The 21,341-nt window shown below is 39.8% G+C and overlaps 1 protein-coding gene across 1 annotated transcript in view; it reads left to right on the forward strand.

Moving 5' to 3' along the window:
* The window catches only part of EFHC2 (EF-hand domain containing 2), a 224,704-nt gene that overhangs the window by 78,543 nt on the left and 124,820 nt on the right, over positions 1 to 21,341 (forward strand). Inside the window, exon 3 of the mRNA XM_081567282.1 lies at positions 12,576 to 12,726. Within this exon, the coding sequence (XP_081423408.1) occupies positions 12,576 to 12,726 (151 nt within the window). The remainder of the gene's footprint in view (positions 1 to 12,575; positions 12,727 to 21,341) is intronic.

The following is a 21,341-nucleotide window of genomic DNA, read 5'->3' on the forward strand; positions in this document are numbered from 1 at the left end:
TGGCGGGCTGCAGTCCATGGGGTCACTGAGTCGGACACGACTGAGCGACTCCACTTTCACTTTTCACTTTCATGCCCTGGAGAAGGAAATGGCAACCCACTCCAGTACTCTTGCCTGGAGAATCCCAGGGACGGGGGAGCTTGGTGGGCTGCCGTCTATGGGGTCGCACAGAGTCGGACACGACTGACGCGACTTAGCAGCAGTGCCTTCAGAGGGAGAAGGCAATGGCACCCCACTTCAGAGGGAGAAGGCAATGGCACCCCACTCCAGTACTCTTGCCTGGAAAATCCTATGGACCGAGGAGCCTGGTAGGCTGCAGTCCATGGGGTCGCTAAGATTCGGACACGACTGAGCGACTTCACTTTCACTTTTACCTTTCATGCATTGGAGAAGGAAACGGCAACCCACTCCAGTGTTCTTGCCTGGAGAATCTGGGCTGCCGTCTATGGGGTCGCACAGAGTCGGACACAATTGAAGCGACTTAGCAGCAGCAGCAGCAGCAGTGCCTTCAGAATATTCCATGGAATATGTAGATGTGCCATAATTCACCAAATCCTTCCCTTCTTTTTAGATCTTTAATTTCCCCACTCTATTTTTTTTTCTATAATTAAGAAAGATGCTGCAAATAATATCCTTGCACCATATGTTTCTCCATATTTTGGTTTGTTTCTTTGGGCTGCATGCCCAAAAATGGAGTTAGACAAAGTATAGGAATTTTAAAATGCTCCTCGTAGCATCACATTACCTCAGAATAACTTTAATAATTTAAAATCTCATAGGTGATGAATAATCCAACCAGGCTCATCTAACAGAAACAAACAAAACTAGTGCTTCACAAATAATTTGCTCTTATCTGATAATTTTTGAGTGAATGTTTTCCTTTTTTGAAAATTGACCCTGGTACATTTTAAATTGTTTTTATTTCTTTTCAGAATCTTTTAAAAATTAATTAGAAAATTTTAATGAAATAAACGTTTGTCATATTTCCTACAATTTTAAATTTGTATGTTGCTTGTTTTTAATTTGTATTTTAGCCTATTGAAGTAACTTATTTTTGTAGTTAAGTTTTAATACTTTTCTGTCATAATTTTCTCTTTTTTTCCTAACTCTGGAATGGTCATCCCCTCTTTAAGGGCTTTGACACACACACTTTTTTTTTGGAGGGTAAAAGGAACCGATTTGTTATATTTAATCTTATAATCTGTCTGGTATTTATTTTGGGTTATAATTTATTTTAGGTGGAGATATACATTGACACTTTTCTACATTAGTACTTTTTAAACTTAATAATATGACTCCTCTTTCATCATGTGCTAAATTCCTATATGTAAGCGATTTCCCTGGTGCCTCAGATGGTCAAATGTCTACCTGCAGTGTGGGAGACCCGGGTTTGTTCCCTGGGTTGGGAAGATCCCCTGGAGAAGGAAATGGCAATCCACTCCAGTACTCTTGTTTGGAAAATCCCATGGACCGAGAAGCCTGGTTGGCTACAGTCCATGGGGTCGCAAAGAGTCAGACGATGCTAAGCGAATTCACTTTCTACTTAAACTTTTCAATAGAGCCTATTTCCAGACCATCTATTCTTTTCTACACATTAGTATGTCTCTTATTACTCTGGTTTTACACTGTTTTAATAATCGAGGCATAATAGTAAGGTATAAAATCTAGGAGAGTTAGGTCTCTTACATTATGTTTAATTTTTGTAATTATCCTTAATAGGCTGACCTGTTTATATTTTTCAGATGAAATTAGAATCATTTTTTCAAGTCCTTGCAAAACACCAATGAAATATCCATTTGAAATATGTTATTTCAGTCTGTTTATCCAGAATATACTTCACCTGTCCTATTTTCTGTCATGTTCTATATATTTTAGTAAATATTTTTAGAGTTTTATCTAGGTCACAGAGTTTTCATTAAAACTATTTGTAATTTTTTATTTATTTTTATATTGTGAACCTATTTTGTCCTTCCACTGTATTTTCAGGTGATTATTGCTAGTACATAAGAATATTTTTGGTTCAGTTGTGGTTATGTTAAAATCTTATTTATCCATAGTTTTTCAGCATTTGCCTGTGCCATTATTATAGCTCTTTATAATGACACCTTTGTGTCTTTATTGCTAATATTTGTACTTCTTACCTTGTCCAGAATGCCTAAAAAATATTAAATCATGATGTTGGTAGGGGCATTTTTGTTTCTGTTCCTGATTGTGGTAGACAAATAGTTTAATTAAATATAGTACTGAAAGTTTAGGCTATTGTTTTAAAACAGATGCTTTTTAATCCTGTTAAGGAATTGCTCGAATTTTAAAATGTATATGGTAGGAAACAGTGTGAGATCATTATATATTTGCTCTTACTTCTTTATTTGGAAACATCTTTGCATCTGTGAGGAAAATGCTGCTTTTTGTGTAGTTGGCTTATAACTGTTGTGGACTCCTGAATTTTGTTTGCTTGTATTTTAGTTAGGATCTTTGTTCTATAAATCATTAAGTAGCGAACTTGCTCTGAAGCAGTAGTTTTCAAGCTTGGCTTGCACACTGTAATCATTTGGGGAGCTTTAAAATCCCTTATACCTGGGTCTGGTCTGAGGGATCCTGATTTCATTGTGTGTGGGTGTGTATAGATGTGGATGTGGCCCAAACATCATGATTTTATAAAGCTCTACAGGTGATTCTAATGTGAAGCCACAGTGAGGACTGTTGCTCCAGAGTTAACTTTTTTTTATGGATTGTCTGTTAGGCATTGGAATTCACCTTTATGGCTTTCCAGCTTTTTTGTTATCCTAGGGGAGTTATATAAAGTGGTGATCTTCTTTTCCTTGAAAGCTTGAAAGAATCCATTAGTAAATCATCCTGGTTGGAGCCTTTGTTGGGGAATTTTTTTTTTTAATTTTTAAATTTCTCACTTGGCTATTGTGTTTTGATACTTCATAATTCTTAACAGAAAATCACTTATTTAATTGTGGCTTTAAAATTTATTTTCATAAAAGCTTGAATGACTTATTATAATAAGATAACATCTATCTTATAATTTATTACATCTCTCTGTAATACACTATTTCATTTCTGATTTTATGTACTTACCTTCTTTCTTTATTATCTTTGCTAGTGCAGGGGAGCAAAATTTGCCACCTTTGGCATGAGGTTTATTTTGAGCTGAAAGCAGTCAAAGCCCAAAAGACTCAGGAAGAACCTTTGACCTCCCCCCAACTGAGTAAAAGAACTTAGAGGACCTATTCCTTGAAGGGAGACAGGGAAAAATCTAGCAAAGTGTTGGTTAAAATTCCTCTGTGTCCCATTGTTTCTGTATGGCCCAGCAAATGTTTGTTTACAGAACATTTGCTTTTTTCATCTTCTTGTGAATTACCTTCCTCCTCTTTGAAGTCCTAAACCCCTTTGCATGCATGCATACTAAGTTGCTTCCGTCATGTCCGACTCTTTGCAATGATATGGACTGTAGCCCACCAGGCTCCTCTGTCCATGGGATTCTCCAGGCAAGAATACTGGAGTGGGTTGCTCTGCCTTTCTGTGGGGGAATCTTCCCAACCAAAGTATTGAACTTGCGTCTCCTGCATCGCAGGTGGATTCTTTTACAGCTGAGGCACAGGGGAAGCCCCCTAAACCCCTACCTCTCGCTTTCTCTTAGATGGCATACAAGCTTCAATTGCCTGATGTCTTTGGGCTTTATATTCTTATGAAGGCTCTATATGTACATAATAAAATTTGGTTTTTTTCCTGTGAGTTTTTCTCATTTCAATTTAATTCTTTAGACCAGTCAGAAGAACCTAGAAGGGTAGAGGAAACTCACCCCCCCACCACACACACACACGTCCACACACTAGAATCTTACCTATTTATTAAAAAAACTCTTTTGGATTTACTTATTACAGTTGTTTTTTTCTTTTAAATATATCTATTTGTGCTTTTATCCTTTTTTGCTTTATTTTCCTAATGACAAATCTTCAAATATTTTTGTTCAATCCATTTCTCATAGTGACTGCATTTCAGAATTACTTGTAGAGCTTTAAAAAAATACTAATGACCTTTTTAATTGCCTCCAAGATTTCAATTTAATTTATTTAGGCTTGAGTATGGTGTTTGTTTTTTTCAGTTCCTAATGAGAAGCTGAGAAGGCTGAGAATTACTGAGTTAGTACATTTACCTGAGTTAGCTGTCTTTAAATTCTATTACGTTATAGTCTAAATCTAGTAATTTACCCAAGGTTACAGGTTTGCTTGTATCTTACAGATTTGTACCTCTTTAAATTTTATTAAATTCTATACTTATTTTTTGTATTTTAAAATTTCTTCACCTCATAATAATTATTAGGGGTGATAATATTTATAGTTACATGATATATTTTTAGTTGTATTGATGATTGATGGCTATGATTTCTGTATTTCAAATTTATTAGAATTTTTTGTAAATTAGCCTGTGCAGGGAAGGAAAATAATTTTCCCTTTACCCTACTAGGTTCTTGGCTGAGGTGCCTCCTGTAATGAAAGACAGCTTAACTGGAGAAAAACAAACAAGTTTAATAGCACATTTACCTCCTGTATGGGGCTTCTCAGGTGACGCTAGTGGTAAAAAACCCACTTGCTAATGCAGGAGACCTAAGAGACACGGGTTTGATCCCTGGGTTGAAAAGCTCTCCTGGAGAAGGAAATGGCAACCCACTCCAGTATTCAGTATTCTTCTAGGTTCTTGGCTGAGATGCCTCCTGTAATGAAAGACAGCTTAACTGGAGAAAACCAAACAAGTTTAATAGCATGTTTATCTCCTGTATACATGGGAGATGCTAGGAAAACTGAGTAACTCTTCCAAATAGCCCAAGCCACAACCTTAAATACTAGCTCCAGCTGAAGGCAAAAGATGTTGGGGGTGGGGCTGACCTCAGGTGGCCTCACCCTGCAACTGCTTGGAGCAGGGCCTGGGTTCCCAGCCAGAGACTGCGGTTTGGTTTGGTGATGAAAGCACCAGATCCCAGCCACTAGACCAGTGGTGAGTGACAAGGGCCCTGGCCCTTTGCCTTTGCAGAATTTCTACAAAGAATTTCCACAGAAACAGAAAATAGTGAAGTAAGTGAAGTATTTATTAGGAGGAAAAAGAGTATAGTACATGTGGGTAGACATGGGCAGATTCAGAGGGAGATTCCCTGAGTTGCACCATCATAGCAGTTTAAATCACTTTTATGGGGCATTTCTTTCAGGTTTTCTTTGGCCAATCATTTTGATTTGCCTGGTTCACAGTCCATATTTGGTATATCTCAGGATCCTTCCATATGTGCGCACGCATGTCTTAGCCAGGATGGATTTTACCAAAAAGATGAATGGGTAGCCTGGCATTAGTTAGCATCATTCCTCTATGACATTTAATGAACTTTTCTGCACATGTGTGGTCAGGGAGGTCTCTTGACTTCAGGAATGAGAGATGTGTGGTCTGGGCATGGCCCAGCCTCCTCCCTTAATTATCCTGCTATTCTTGTCTTGGAGTCAGTAGAGAATGAATCACCAATTGCTTTACCCTGGGCAGGGCCCATGTGTCTCCTGCCTCAGGGTGAGCCAGTTATGGGAGGTTATCAGGCAAAGCACAGTAAAGGACAATGCAGTTGTTATGCAGACTTAAGTTCATGCTTTCTCCATTGTTAAGTTTGCAGAGATTTGCTTTTTAGATATAGTCTTTCTTTTCCTGGCACAGAGAGGGAGACACCCTTACCAATGGAGATTTCTCTTATCATTGTAAATGTCCCTTGTCAACAACAACAACAACAAACTATACATGCTTAGTGGTGTCCAACTCTTTGTGATCCTTTGGATCATAGCCCACCAGGGTCCTTTGTCCCTGGGATTTTTCAGGCAAGAATACTGGAGTGAGTTGCCATTTCCTTCTCCAGGAGATCTTCCTGACCCAGGGATCCAATCCTTATCTCATCCCGCATCTCCTGTGTCTCTTGCATTACAGGTGAATTCTTTACCCAGTGAGCCATCTGGAAAGCCCCAAATGTCCCTTACAAGAGTGACTTTTACTCAGCTTTCAGGACTTCTCCTTTCTCTTGCTGTTTCTTAAAAATAATAAGCTCAAGATAATTCTTATTCCAAAGAGGCATATTTTAGGGTGATTTATTCTGTTTCCCTTCACATGTGATAAACTTCTTTAAATATACTGTTGTCCTATATAAAGGAGCCATCTAATATACACAATGCAAAATTCATTATAATTTATTTCCTTAATTCTATGATTCCATAATCACAAGAGAAACCATTGATTTGGCTTCCCTGGTGGCTCAGACGGTAAAGCGTCTGCCTGCAATGCGGGAGACCCGGGTTCGATCCCTGGGTTGGGAAGATCCCCTAGAGAAGGAAATGGCAACCCACTCCAGTACTCTTGCCTGGAAAATCCCATGGACAGAGGAGCCTGGTAGGCTACAGTCCATGGAGTCGCTAAGAGTTGGCCACGACTGAGCGACTTCACTTTCACTTTTCCCTTTCGTGCACTGGAGAAGGAAATGGCAACCCACTCCAGTATTCTTGCCTAGAGAATCCCGGGGACGGCGGAGCCTGGTGGGCTGCCGTTTATGGGGTCGCACAGAGTCGGACACGACTGAAGCGACTTAGCAGCAGCAGCAGCAGTAGTAGATAAAAATTAGGAATCCAAATTGATGTTAACATCCAGCTATCTGGGATATGCAATGCCAAGCAAAGAACAAAATTGACATTAAGATAGAATTAGCTCCTTCCCCACAAGGTTAAATTTATGCCTTACTTCAAGTTGCATCTAGGTTCCTTATTAAATCCTTATCAAAATGCATTCTTGACTGCTTTTAAGTTTCTTTTAGCTTTAATTTAAGAAGACTCTGATTTCAGAAATATTAACGTTAAAATTTTTTCCTTTATAAGGGGGAAATATCATGTATCTGTTCTCTAAAGCCAATTGATTTCAAATTTTATATCCTCTTGACTAGCATCAAAAATCTGAATGCCTCGGGGATCAGGCACATAACCTTATATAATACAGGGCTTGTGAAGGCCTGTGGGGAATGGAAGGTCACACACCCTGCCAAATGACATTTACATTTGGTTTTCAAGAATGTTATAGCCAATTACATCCTCTAGGACCTTATTTATCTAGTCTCTGCTTGATATCATAAATTATGATAAAACTTTGCATCATAATTATGTTTCTATAATTTTTCATTTTTTGCAATTTTTATTTTAGAGCTTTCTCTCTGGATTCTCTGGTATATCAAGTTCCATTGCAATTAGTTCTTTCACCTTTGTGAGATCACTTTTAATCTATTTGGCATCTATTTTGCTATAGTATTTTACCATTTTCTCTCCCTCTTCCTTTTCTATCCTTCCATCTCTACTGCTCTGACTTGCTCTCTACATTTCATGCTGGAGTTCGTCAGTCCTGTATTCTCAAGGGGCCAGAACATGAATTGTCAGTCTATCCCTCTTATAGAAATATTGAAGTAAAACCTAAAACGATATCTTTCTTTCTCTTTGTTTCTGTTGAGCGTCTTTATTCTCTTTCAATGCATCATTTGTTTGATAAATAATGATAATATATATGACAGTGTTGTCAGCTGATCTCTGGCAGTTTGGTCATGCACAAATTTATACCAGTAATATTCAATACATAGAGGTAGGTGGGATATGAATATGCTCTCTACACTTTCCTATACTTCCTACATTTTCCTCTACACTTTACAAAGAAAAGAAAGTTTCAAAGTGAATACTACTGTGGGAGTAGATAAATTTTCCTTTCTTCCCTTTTAGATTCTTTCACTGGTTGTTGCTCAGTGTTGTCCGACTCTTTGCAACCCCATGGACTGCAGCATGCCAGGCTTCCCTGTCCTTCACTATCTCCCGGAGTTTGCTCAAACTCATGTCCATTGAATCAGTGATGCCATCCAATGGTCTCATCCTCTGTCATCCCTTTCTCCTGCCTTCAATCTTTCCCAGCATCAGGGTCTTTTCCAGTGAGTCAGCTCTTTGTATCAGGTAGCCAAAGTATTGGAGGTTCAGCTTCAGCATCAGTCCTTCCAGTGAATATTCAGGGTTGATTTCCTTTAGGATTGACTGATTTGATCTCCTTGCTGTCCAGAGGACTCTCAAGAGTCTTCTCCAGCACCACATTGGACTGATAATTAAATTGACATGAGAAAGATTAATGGAAGAAGAAGAAATTTTGTACATATGGGAGCCCCATAAAAATATGAGACATGTCAGCAGTCGGGTTCTTGTTGCTTATATACCATTCTGAGCTAAGGAGACTGGGGCAGGGGTCTGGGGCTTCAAAGAGAAGGAAAATCATTCACAGGAAAATTTGAAGAGCAAGTGTTTGGTAAACAAATGTTTGCCATGCCATGCTGATAAGGCTTTCTGATAGAAAACGTTTTCTCTGGTAGTAACTCTCTTCCTGGTGCAGGTTTCATATCTAAATTCTTTTAGACAGTTATTGTCATTTAGTCACTAAGTCGTGTCCGACTCTTTGTCAACTCCATGGACTGTAGCCCACCAGGCTCCTCTGTCCATGGCATTTTCCAGGCAAGAATTCTGGAGAGGGTTGCCATTTCCTTCTCCAGGGAATCTTCCTGACCCAGGGATTGAACCCGCATCTCCTGCTTTGGCATTTGGATTCCTTACCACTGAGTCACCTGGGAAGCTTTACGTAGTTAAAGGGGCGGTAAAACGTTCTTCCTGTGTCTGCTGGGCTCTGCTTATCTTTAGTTCAAAATAATCCATGTGCTAAAGTGGCACATTCTAGGGTAGTAGGCATATCTCTCTCCTCACTATCTGTACTGAAAGCTTGATGGAGCCCCAGCTCTTTTGTCCTTTTAGGTGTTCCAGTAACATCTTCCTCCCCATACCTTTAAAAATTGAGATATAACTTGTATAACATTTACTATTTTAGTGTTCAATATAATTCAGCATCTCACATCTTTTTCTAAAAATTGAGGTAAAATTTATATGACATAAAATGAATCATTGGCCATTTTAAAGCGTGCAGTTCAGTGGCATCTAGTAGATTCAAATGGCACCCCACTCCAGTACTCTTGCCTGGAAAATCCCATGGATGGAGGAGCCTGGTAGGCTGCAGTCCATGGGGTCGCTAAGAGTCGGACACGACTGAGCGACTTTGCTTTCACTTTTCACTTTCATGCACTGGAGAAGGAAATGGCAACCCACTCCAGTATTCTTGCCTGGAGAATTCCAGGGACGGCGGAGCCTGGTGGGCTGCCGTCTGTGGGGTCGCGCAGAGTCGGACACGACTGAAGCGGCTTCGCAGCAGTAGCAGCAGCAGTTGTACAACCATCACCTCTATTTAATTCCAAGACATTTCCATCATCCCAAAAGGAAACCCTGTACCCACCCAACAACACCTGGAAACGTTCACTCAACACAAATATGACAACCTTTTAGTAGTGGGTTTGGCTAACTTTCTAACTGAAATCAGGCCAGATAAAGTCCCTAAGAAAGCAACTGAATGTAGGACCATTTTATAATGAAGCCAAAGGTACCATTTTGAAAGGTATAGATGGCTGGGCTCACTAGATTCCTAGAACCTTATTTGGTAAAGATAGTGCCTGATGAGTATTTGTAACTGATGCATTCGTTTTGAATATGATTATTTCACTAACTAAAACTCATTTCTAATATTCTTTATTGTAGTTAGCAAAGCCTTTTCTGTTGATCAGAGATAAATTACTGAGGCATTTTGTCAGCTACTTCTGAAGTATGGGCTTCTGATAGAAATTTGCTAAACAGTCCTGGAGCATGTATTCCTAATTAGGGTCACTGACCACCCCTAGAGGTTAGATTGTGCCTAACAGACTCACTCCTCTCGGCCGCCGCCCCTGGCCCCCGGCCCCCGGTCCAGCCTAGCTCCTCTCGGCCGCCGCCCCGGCCCCCGGCCCCCGGTCCAGCCTAGCTCCTCTCAGCTGCCGCCCCCGGCCCTCGGCCCGGCCTAGCTCCTCCTGGCCGCGGCCCCCGGCCCCCGGGCCCCGGCCCCTGGCTCCCGGCCCCCGGTCCAGCCTAGCTCCTCTCGGCCGCAGCCCCTGACCCCTGGCCTCCGGCCTGGCCTAGCTCCTCCCCGCCGCCACCCCCAGCCCCCAGCCCCCGGCCCGTCCTAGCTCCTCCCGGCTGCCGCCGCCGGCCTCCGGCCTGGCCTAGCTCCTCTCGGCCGCCGCCCCCAGGTGATGGTATTCCAGTTGAACTATTTCAAATCTTGAAAGATGATGCTGTGAAAGCGCTGCACTCAATATGCCAGCAAATTTGGGAAACTCAGCAGTGGCCACAGGACTGGAAAAGGTCAGTTTTCATTCTAATCCCAAAGAAAGGCAATGCCAAAGAATGCTCAAACTACCGCACAATTGCACTCATCTCACACGCTAGTAAAGTAATGCTCAAAATTCTCCAAGAGAGGCTTCAGCAATACGTGAACCGTGAACTTCCAGATGTTCAAGCTGGTTTTAGAACAGGCAGAGGAACCAGAGATCAAATTGCCAATATCCTCTGGATCATCGAAAAAGCAAGCAGGTTCCAGAAAAACATCTATTTCTGCTTTATTGAGTATGCCAAAGCCTTTGACTGTGTGGATCACAATAAACTGTGGAAAATTCTGAAAGAGATGGGAATACCAGACCACCTTACCTGCCTCCTGAGAAACCTGTATGCAGGTCAGGAAGCAACAGTTAGCACTGGACATGGAACAGCAGACTGGTTCCAAATAGGAAAAGGAGTATGTCAAGGCTGTATATTGTCACCCTGCTTATTTAGCTTATATGCAGAGTACATCATGAGAAACTCTGGGGTGGAAGAAGCACAAGCTGGAATCAAGATTGCTGGGAGAAATATCAATAACCTCAGATATGCAGATGACACCACCCTTATGGCAGAAAGTGAAGAAGAACTAAAGAGCCTCTTGATGAAAGTGAAAGAGGAGAGTGAAAAAGTTGGCTTAAAGCTCAACATTCAGAAAACTAAGATCATGGCATCTGGTCCCATCACTTCATGGGAAATAGATGGGGAAACAGTGGAAACAGTGTCAGACTTTATTTTTGGGGGCTCCAAAATCACTGCTGATGGTGATTGCAGCCATGCAATTAAAAGACGCTTACTCCTTGGAAGGAAGGTTATGGCCAACCTAGATAGCATATTGAAAAGCAGAGACATTACTTTGCCAACAAAAGTCCATCTAGTCAAGGCTCTGGTTTTTCCAGTGGTCATGTATGGATGTGAGAGTTGGACGGTGAAGAAAGCTGAGCACTGAAGAATTAATGCTTTTGAACTGAGGTGTTGGAGAAGACTCTTGAGAGTCCCTTGGACTGCAAGAAGATCCAACCAGTACATGCTAAAGGAGATCAGTCCTGGGTGTTCATTGGAAGGACTGATGTTGAAGCTGAAACTCCAATACTTTGGCCACCTCATGCGAAGAGTTGACTCATTGGAAAAGACCCTAATGCTGGGTAGGATTGGGGGCAGGAGGAGAAGGGGACAACAGAGGATGAGATGGTTGGATGGCATCACTGACTCGATGGACATGGGTTTGGGTAAACTCCGGGAGTTGGTGATGGACAGGGAGGCCTGGCATGCTGCAATTCATGGGGTCACAAAGAGTCGGACACGACTGAGCGACTGAACTGAACTGAACTGAACAGACTCACTCACATGTATTGTCTGTATTGAATTAACTTGGTATACAACATATGCACAATTAACTTTTACTACTTCAATTATAAAAATTGGACAAAAATGAGAGCAAGGGAAGTATTAAAATGGAACTCTGAAGGAGCCTGTGCCCTAGGCCAAGCTTGAAATTGTCTCGCATTGAGCTAGGCTTTTTGAGATTCCTGAAGACAAGTATAGGGTGGAGTCTCCAGTGCATTGGAAGAATTTCTGCCAGTTTGAATTGCCTCAAGGCAAGCCATCAGCAGGACCAGAAGTCAGAATAATTTTATCCTTAGAAGCAAGATGTGTGTGTGTGAAGTTGCCCGGTTGTGTCCGACTCTTGTGTCCTCATGGACTGTAGTCCACCAGTCTCTTCTGTCCATGGAATTCTACAGGCAGAATACTGGAGTGGGTAGCCATTTCCTTCTCCAGGGGATCTTCCCAACCCAGGGATCAAACCAGGTCTCCTGCATTGCAGATGAATTCTTTACCCTCTGAGCCACCAGGGAAACCAAGATAGCTTTTTATTATTTTTAATGAGAAAAAAATGACAAAACTTATACTCATCTTGTGGAAAAGAACATTATTTTGTCTGTAACACATACATACAGAATCACACTGTGAAGTTCCAAAGACACATTCTAGTTCAATTTATGGTAGAGTTGAATGATGGATTTATTGTTTGAATATCATTTCCTCTTTCTAACCAGATGGTAATGAAACAGCAACAAACCTAGATTGTATACCCATTCTCATAGCTGATGTGTAGAATGTCTTTCTGCAAAAATTTCCTCAACTGTTTTCTTTACATTAAAAAGTATATAGGAAGTGGCTTTGTTGATTTTAAGTTTGCTGAATTTTTTTTTTTCATTTCTTAGTTTCTAATTATGATTCCAACAGGTATTATCATTTGATGCCTATTTAGAAGAGGAAGTGCCTGATAAAAGTCAAGAAAACTATAGAATAAGACGCTATAAAATCTACTTCTACCTTGAAGATGACACTGTTGAAGTAAATGAACCAGTGTTGAAAAATAGTGGACTGCCTCAAGGTATCTTTTTAAAGCAGAATTATGGTTCTTTCACTTCTAACTACTGCCTTTATGTACTACTTTCTCTAGCTTTTTTAAAGACCCCATGCTACTGCTTGGGTATCTAGCTTGTTGACAATGGTAAATATAAACGTGCTGTTACCTTGTAGTTATTGATGGTAACTTACCAGCTTTCTATGCCTCATACCTCAACACTGGCCACGTCACTCACTTGTCTGTTGTCATCATTGTATCCTTTCATGTGTTGCTCTAGTATGAGCAAACACTCCTCTGTCTTTGACTCTTCTTCAAACTCTTTTTTGTCTTTTTGCTATGACCACATTACTTCCTTCACAACACTCTCGGGAAACAGAGAAGACTGGTCTCCACTGCCACTTCCAGATTGAGGTTCTCTCTCCTTTCTTGAATTCACTGCCATTTGCTTCAACCACTGTCTCCTCATCTTCATCCCTGTTAACTACAGGCTTTCATAGTGCTTCAAGAGAAGGTTATTGCTCCTTTGCCCCACATATGCCAGTCATCTTTATCCATACTCCACTTCAGCCAGACAAGAGTTAGCTCTCTGATGAAGAGAAGCTAACTGTTGGTTGCATTAGTAGAATCATGGCAGAGGTCAAGGGAGGTGACTGATTTCTTCTGTGTGTATAAGTCCTTGACTTGGGATGATGCCAGGTTTGGGTGCCTTGAAGGGAGAGCAATGCCTTCAACGGTGATAATGAAAGGACTGAAGATTTGTCATGTGTAAGAGATAATAGTGAAAAGGGATGTTTACCCATAAACAGAAGACTCAGGTATGCCTGATGAATGTCTTAAGGAATGTAAAGGGCTGTCCTGTGGGGGAGGGGTGATCTAGTTTTCTGTATCCTCAGGGACAGGATGTAGGGGGTCAGAAGAGGAATAATTTCCTCTTCTGGTCAGTAAGAGAAATAATTTTCTGGCAGAGAGGTTCACACACTTAGGACAGGGTACAAGTGGGTCAGAGGACTACCTTGCCTAGGGTAGGCAATGATCCTCTCCCTCTTTCTGTTGTGTTATTTATTTGGAGTATTTATGGCTTAATGAGGAATCTTTTAGAAAACAATGGAAATGCTTTGATATTTAAGAAAAGATTTTCACAAACTTTTAAGGTTGAAGTGTGACATTTTATTTTGTAAAAGGACAAGAGATCTTTATACTTTAAAAAAATTGTGTTGAAGTATAATTGATTTACAATGTTATGCTAGTTTCAGGTATACAGCAAAGCAAATCAGTTACACATATACATATATCTACTCTTTTTTAAAGAATTTTTTTCCCATACAGGTCATTGCAGAATATTGAGTAGAACTCCCTGTGCTATATAGTAGGTTCTTATTAGTTATCTATTTTATGTATAGTTTATATATATATATCTCAATCCCAGTTTCTCTCTCTCTCCCCCATCTAGTAACTGTAAGATTGTTTTCTACATCTGTGACTCTACGTCTGTTTTGTAAATAAGTTCATTTGTGTTATTTTTTTAGATTCCATATATAAACACTATCACATATTTATAGATCTATTTATGGACATTTAAAACATATATAAAGTGAAGGTGAAGTCACTCAGTCATGTCCAACTCTTTGCGATCCCATGGACTGTAGACCCGCAGGCTCCTCGGTCCATGGGATTTTCCTGGCATGAATTCTGGAGTGGGTTGCTATTTCCTTCTCCAGGGGCTCTTCCCGACCCAGGGGTCGAACCCGTGTCTCCCGCATTGTAGGCAGACACTTTACCATCTGAGCTACCGGGGAAGCTTTTTTTTATAAATGCATATATAATGCAGTTCTTAAATACTGACTATAATGTATTAGAAAACATTTAAAGAATTATTTCAAAATATTAAGAAAATTTACAGCTTTTAATTTCCATGAACATCTGTTTTGCCTAAGTTCATTTGTTTAAGTAAGTGATGTTATTGTTTTAGCAAAAAAAGTATTTTCTTGTAAATTTTCACTTAAATGCTTTATTCTGATGTTCCCTAACTAAGCTTTGCTTAATTTTTTATTGCCTCCTCACATGATAGAAGATTTACACAGGTGATGGACTGGAGGTCATAGGACATCCTGAACCTGCATTCGTGACTTGCATTATGTTTTTATTATTACTTTAAGGCAAAAGTTCATATTATCTCTAGCTCACTGGCCCCTGTCCAGTGAATCTTAGTTTTATTAATCTTCAAGAAGAAAAATGAAATGTAACCTCTATTAGGATCTTGGAAAGGCTTTTATTAAGACTTTTTGATTCTCCCAGCCTCTTGATTTTAAATCTCACATAGGTAGATTCCAAAGGCAAATTGAAGGTAGTTATAGTGATTGATTTGAAAATAATTTTATGTAATAGGAGGGAATGTTATTCATAAAGACTCGTGGGGAGGAACCTTAGGAAAAGACAACTTTAAAGTCTCTTTCAGAATTTCTGATTGGCTCACTCTGATCAAGACATTTCCCTAAGTGAGACATATCAAGTGGTATGAACAGAATACATAGTAATCACGATATGTAATGAGGCTGAATTTGTCAGCAAAGTGGAGATACCTAGCAGGCTATCACAAGTCCTGTGGAAAACAAACAGAAATAACTGCTCTATCATCAAGCTTTGTTCAGAGAGAAAGCAGTCTCTCTTGAAATATTTAATATGATGATTCTTGTTAAGGAGGGTCTGTTAGGACAGAGGATACTTTGCAAATTCATTGTATGTCTTCTTCAAGCTTTCCTAAATTAAACAGTTGGGGGGGAAATGAGTATACTAAGCCAGGGGCTCAAGCTCGGTCGGATGGGTAGGCAGTGTTTCTTTCATCTGCCCCTTGAGATGCCTGGGACTGCTTTTTTGCACATGTGGGACCTTAGAAGAGGTTAAGGGTCACATTTAGGTGCTGGGCACTGACAGTGCTCCTGTTGCTTCCATAGGGTTTTGATATTTTCTGAATGAACTGGGAGGTTAGAAGCACCAGTTTTTTTAGTAGAGCTGATCATTCAGAAGTGAGTGCACCTGGATGAATTATAGCCTCCCTTTCTAGCTGCCTCTCTTATCATGTAATTTTTTTTAAGGAGAGGGGAGTTTGAAATAAACCAGAAATAAAAGAGGCATCCCTTAGCACAGTGCCAAAGTAGGCATTCAATTTTATGAAGCTCCTCATCAGAACAACATATTCGCAAATCCTTGTTGGCAGAGAGGTGTGTGTGAAAAGTCAAGTCACTGAGGCACGTCAAGACTTGCTTTTAATAATGAGTTTTGATTAGAGAAATGCAAATCAAAACCACAATGAGGTATCATTTCACACCAGTCAGAATGGCTGCTATCCAAAAGTCTACAAGCAATAAATGCTGGAGAGGGTGTGGAGAAAAGGGAACCCTCTTACACTGTTGGTGGGAATGCAAACTAGTACAGCCACTATGGAGAACAGTGTGGAGATTCCTTCAAAAACTGGGAATAGAACTGCCATATGACCCAGCAATCCCACTGCTGGGCATATACACCGAGGAAACCAGAATTGAAAGAGACGTGTGTACCCCAATGTTCATCGCAGCACTGTTTACAATAGCCAGGACATGGAAGCAACCTAGATGTCCATCAGCAGACGAATGGATAAGGAAGCTGTGGTACATATACACAATGGAATATTACTCAGCCATTAAAAAAAAATACATTTGAATCGGTTCTACTGAGATGGATGAAACTGGAGCCCATTATACAGAGTGAAGTAAGCCAGAAAGAAAAACACCAATACAGTATACTAATGCATATATATGGAATTTGAAAGATGGTAACGATAACCCTATATGCGAGACAGAATAAGAGACACAGATGCATAGAACAATTTTATGGACTCTGAGGGAGAAGGTGAGGGTGGGACGTTCTGGGAGAATAGCATTGAAACATGTATATTATCATATGTGAAACAGAACACCATTCCATGTTCTATGCATGAGACAAGGACTCGGGGCCGGGGCAATGGGATGACCCAGAGGGATGGGATGGGGAGGGAGGTGGGTGGGGGGTCCAGGAAGGGGAACACATGTAAACCCATGGCTGATTCATGTCAATGTATGGCAAAAACTATTACAATATTGTAAAGTAATTAGCCCCCAACTAAAATAAATAAATTTATATAAAAAAAAAAAAGACTTGCTTTTATTCCTTGCCAGGGCATCATTCTCTTTTGGGTAGATGCATTATATTTACAGAATTTGTTGCTGTTCTGCTGGAGTATAGTTAAAACAATGTGACACCAAGCCAAGAATGTCAGAGGTTAATCCCAATAGTTTTACCTCTGATTGTCTAACAGGACAATTATTTGTCAGATGCTGCCAAGTCCAAACTAATCTAGTATAAGGAAAGGATAACCATTAGGAATAAGCCATGAGTTTCTGGTAGGGTCTGTACCCAGTTCTCAATGGAGTGCCATCATCAGAATCTCCTGATCCACCCCCAGAATTTCTGATTTGGTAGGCCTGGGGTCGAGGAATAACTTCTACTTGATTCTCAGTGCATCCTTGATTAAGAATACTGATCTCCACTAGTGATCTGTTTTGGTTCCTCAATGGGGTAGTATTTCATACGTATATATCTATATATAAAGTATAGATGTACTATAATGTATACTATATATATTTACATTTTATACTTTAAGATGATCTACCTGAATCAGGCAAATGTGATCACAAAATAGAAGGCATTTATTTATACTGGGCATATGCTGTATCTAAATGTACATCCCATAAGGTAGAATGGTGGGGTGATAGTAAGGTTGCCAGATAAAATACAGGATACCTGGTTAAATTTGAAGTTCTTAGTATAACTATGCTCCACCCCCCCCAATATTGTATGGGACATACCTATACTAAAAATTATTCATTATTTATCTGAAATTGAAGTTTAACCAGGCATCTCATTTTTTTCAATTTGCTAAATCTGGCAGCACCAGAGGGTAGACCTTGGGGAGGAAATTGTCACTGAATGGAGCTGAGTAAAATTTAGAGTGGAGGTAAGTGATTGGTCTGTGAAGATACGTGCTTGGTGCATGGTGGCTGTTCAGTAAGTTTGATGAAGAAAGGAAGAAAGAAAAGGAGGGAGTGAAAAAGGAAAGGAAAAGTGATAGACAATGATAACAGAATGCAGGCATCATGAATTATATGAGGTACTTTGAGGAGTCAGAGGTGGAAACACCAGTATTCATTAGAGGATAAGGCATTTGAGTAGTACCACAAAAGTTTCTCCAGATAAAGATAGAAGAGGAAGGCATGTTAGTCAGAAGGAACGGCGTGAGGTGAAGAGGTAGGAGAGTGCTGAGGAGAGTGTTGGTCACTCAGTTGTGGCCACTCTTTGTGATCCCGTAGACTGTAGCCTGCCAGGCTTCTCTGTCCATGGAGTTCTCCAGGAAAGAATACTGGAATGGGTAGCCATTGCCTTCTCCAGGGGATATTCCTGACCTAGGGATCGAACCCATGTCCCCTACATTGCAGGCAAATTCTTTTACCATCTGAGCCACCAGGGAAGCCCCAGTGAGAAGAGGAGTTGGGAGGTATTTGGGAGCAGATATAGAATGTGTGAGGAAAACTAGGCAAGAAGGTGGTAATGCAAGAGGACAGAACACCCAACATGCCATCATTTGAGGCTCATTCAGTGGCTAAGGGGAGATGCATAGGATTATGATCAGAGATACAGAATTCAAAAATTTTTATTCTTTTGCTGTAAGACTAAGTATCAGGCCAACTATATTTAAAAAGTTATTCTCATGAAATCAAATTCCACAAAGATGATGTTTTATAAAATTAAAAATGGAATGCTAATTTTAGTGAAGGAGTGAACAAAAGAGGAAAAGGTACTCTGTCATTTCTGATCACAATGAGTGGTCTTAGTATTTTTAGGATATAAACTTTAGTAGACATGAAAAGTGAAAGTGAAAGTCGCTCAGTCGTGTCTGACTCTTTGCCATCCCATGGACTGTGCAGTCCATGGAATTCTCCGGGCCAGAATACTGGAGTGGGTAACCTTTCCCTTCTCCAGGGGATCTTCCCAACCCAGGAATTGAACTCAGATCTCCCGCATTGTGGGCAGATTCTTTACCAGCTGAGCTGCACATGACAAGTGGCAATTCCACTTATATATGCATTAACATAAGAAATACCTGCCTCTAGACTTGGATGTGCCTTAAGTCTGCAGTGTTACTAAAATGAAATAAACACACTTAAGTTAGAGGTAAGAGATTGGAGTCTTAATTCTTGAAGGTGAATTCGTAAAAACTAAATTTAGTAGTATGAGCAAAGATCTAAAGCAATTCCCAACTGAACGAAATGAAAACACATTCAACATAAATGAATATATCATCATTTTGATCTAAACCACAGGGAAATGTTAGAAAGTTAAAGCTTGTAGAATATAATCAGAGAGCAGGACCTTTAAAAAGAAAGAGATATAAAATATGAAGATAAGGAAGAGCTGAAAAGCAGACACCTGATGCCTGGATATCTGCCCAAATTGTCTTTATGGGCCGATTAAGAAAAATAAACATCTGAAAATTTCAAGGGCAGATACAGTACTTTTGTTGTTGTTTTTCCATGGGGTCCCAAAGAGTCAGACACGACTGAGTAACTAACACTTTTCACTTTCCATTTTGTCATGTTATATATCTTGATGATCTCAGGTGCTCTTCAATGTGTGCTGAAGACATGGCATCCTGCATATTTCTTTGATATTAAGAAAAACCACCTACTGGTGGTTTCTGCCATTCATCATGAAAGACTATAACCATACAAATACCAATAAATAGAAATTTCAGTCCCCAAAGGACACAGTTGAGAGATCCCACTAATATTTGTGAAAGCTCTCATGTGTGACTACCTTTCAAATGCCCCACGTTAGTTTTTGATTAACATGAAACTGTGACCTTGGATTTCTTATTATTAAAATTTTCTTGTTTAGTTTTAGATCTGCCTTCTCTTTTCAACCTGTGAATGGTCCGGATTCTCTCTTGTTACCACAAGGTACTCCCCTGGCTTCTTGTAAGAACCATCTAGGGAGAAGAGTGTGGGGCCTAACATAAGAAAGCGTGTGGAGGTTGCAGATACACAGGCTCTGCAAGGAGGGACAGCTGATGCGGTGGGGTTGACTCTGGAGGGGGGAATTGTTGCCACTGACAAATGGGCCCTCTCCAGAAACAAACTCTTAGAGAAGAGAGAGGTTGTTCTTTTGGAAGAGCGGCTCCATCATCTCTTTCACAGTGGCTGGCTGCTCTTCTCCACATTTCTAGCCTGTTTTGACTAAGACATTCCCTCTTCTCCTCCACTTAGGTAACTTGTGGCTGTAGTACAGTGAGATACAGTTAAGTACAGACTGTGGAGCAATGGTACTTACTTAGGGCTTAAAAAACCCAGGTTCAAGACACTTTTCTGCCATTTGTGAGTGCATAACCTTGGGCACATCACTTAACCATCTTGAGTTTTCTCATCCATAAACTGAGTATTTGTATTTCATGCATTATCTGCATCGTGCAATTATTGAAGATTAAATGAGAAGAATATATGAAAGCATATCCTAGGGCTATGATGATGATTATAATGATTATTATTTAAAAGTTTAGTGGGTGGGCCAGTTCTTCCCACTTAGAAAAATATAGGATTCCTATTTGAAGTCTTACTAAAGAGAAATCAGCACTAATTTGCTTATTCGAATTTCTATAATGAAGTACATATGCAAGATAGATGGAATTCCTGAAGAAACTCTTGGCTGTTGAATAAATCTTATATATTTTAAAAGCTGTCAGCTATACTTACAAATATAAGTATTTTTAAAGAAATATATAATGGTTCGTGAAAGTACCTGGAATGCCCATGCTTTTATAAGGGTGTTCAAGTATGCAATTTGTTCTAAATGTCTAATCTTGAATGATTAAATAATTTGCATACTGTTTTCAGTGGCATGAATTAAGGGCTAATTGAAGTATAATTTTTTGCAGTAAAATTATATCATCTTTTATGTAGTACATTTAAAAATATTCTAGGCCAGTTCTAATTTTACAGTTTTATTATTTTAATTTAATGTAGCAAGTAATTAAAAATTGCTACAAAGAAAAGAAGATGAAAATGATTTTAGTTAATTTCTCCTCAACAGAATGAAAAGATGATTAGTAGAATAATGGAACAGAGCTCAACACAGTTCCTGGCACATAAAGATATTCATTAAATGTTCTTTAATGAATAAGGAATGAATAATTTCTAAGTATTTCTAGACTTTGGGAAAAGGCACTATTCTCAGTGCTATAGAAAATATGAAGAAGATTGCTTGACATCTTTATAATAAAATGCCTCCATTATGGTGCAGGTTATACAAGCCAATTTTTCTTGAACCATTAGACCCTCAGTTTGCTCTGCTTGCCTTTTCTTCTTTTGTTTTTGCTCCTGGAGTAGATTCCCAGGCTTAAGTCAGCTTATAGATGTTGAGAGACATTTCTTCATGGTTATCTTACATTTCTATGAATCTTGCAAGCAGAAACACTGACTGCTCTTTGTTCTGGATTATCTTTTCAAGGATGGTGATATAGCACACAGCTTTGGAAGACAAAGGTAGTCTCTCCTTCTGGAGAAAAAGGCAAGTTT

This window comes from Giraffa tippelskirchi, chromosome X (genome assembly GCF_054371585.1).
Source record: "Giraffa tippelskirchi isolate mGirTip1 chromosome X, T2T-mGirTip1v1.2.pri, whole genome shotgun sequence".
Classification (NCBI taxonomy): domain Eukaryota; kingdom Metazoa; phylum Chordata; class Mammalia; order Artiodactyla; family Giraffidae; genus Giraffa; species Giraffa tippelskirchi.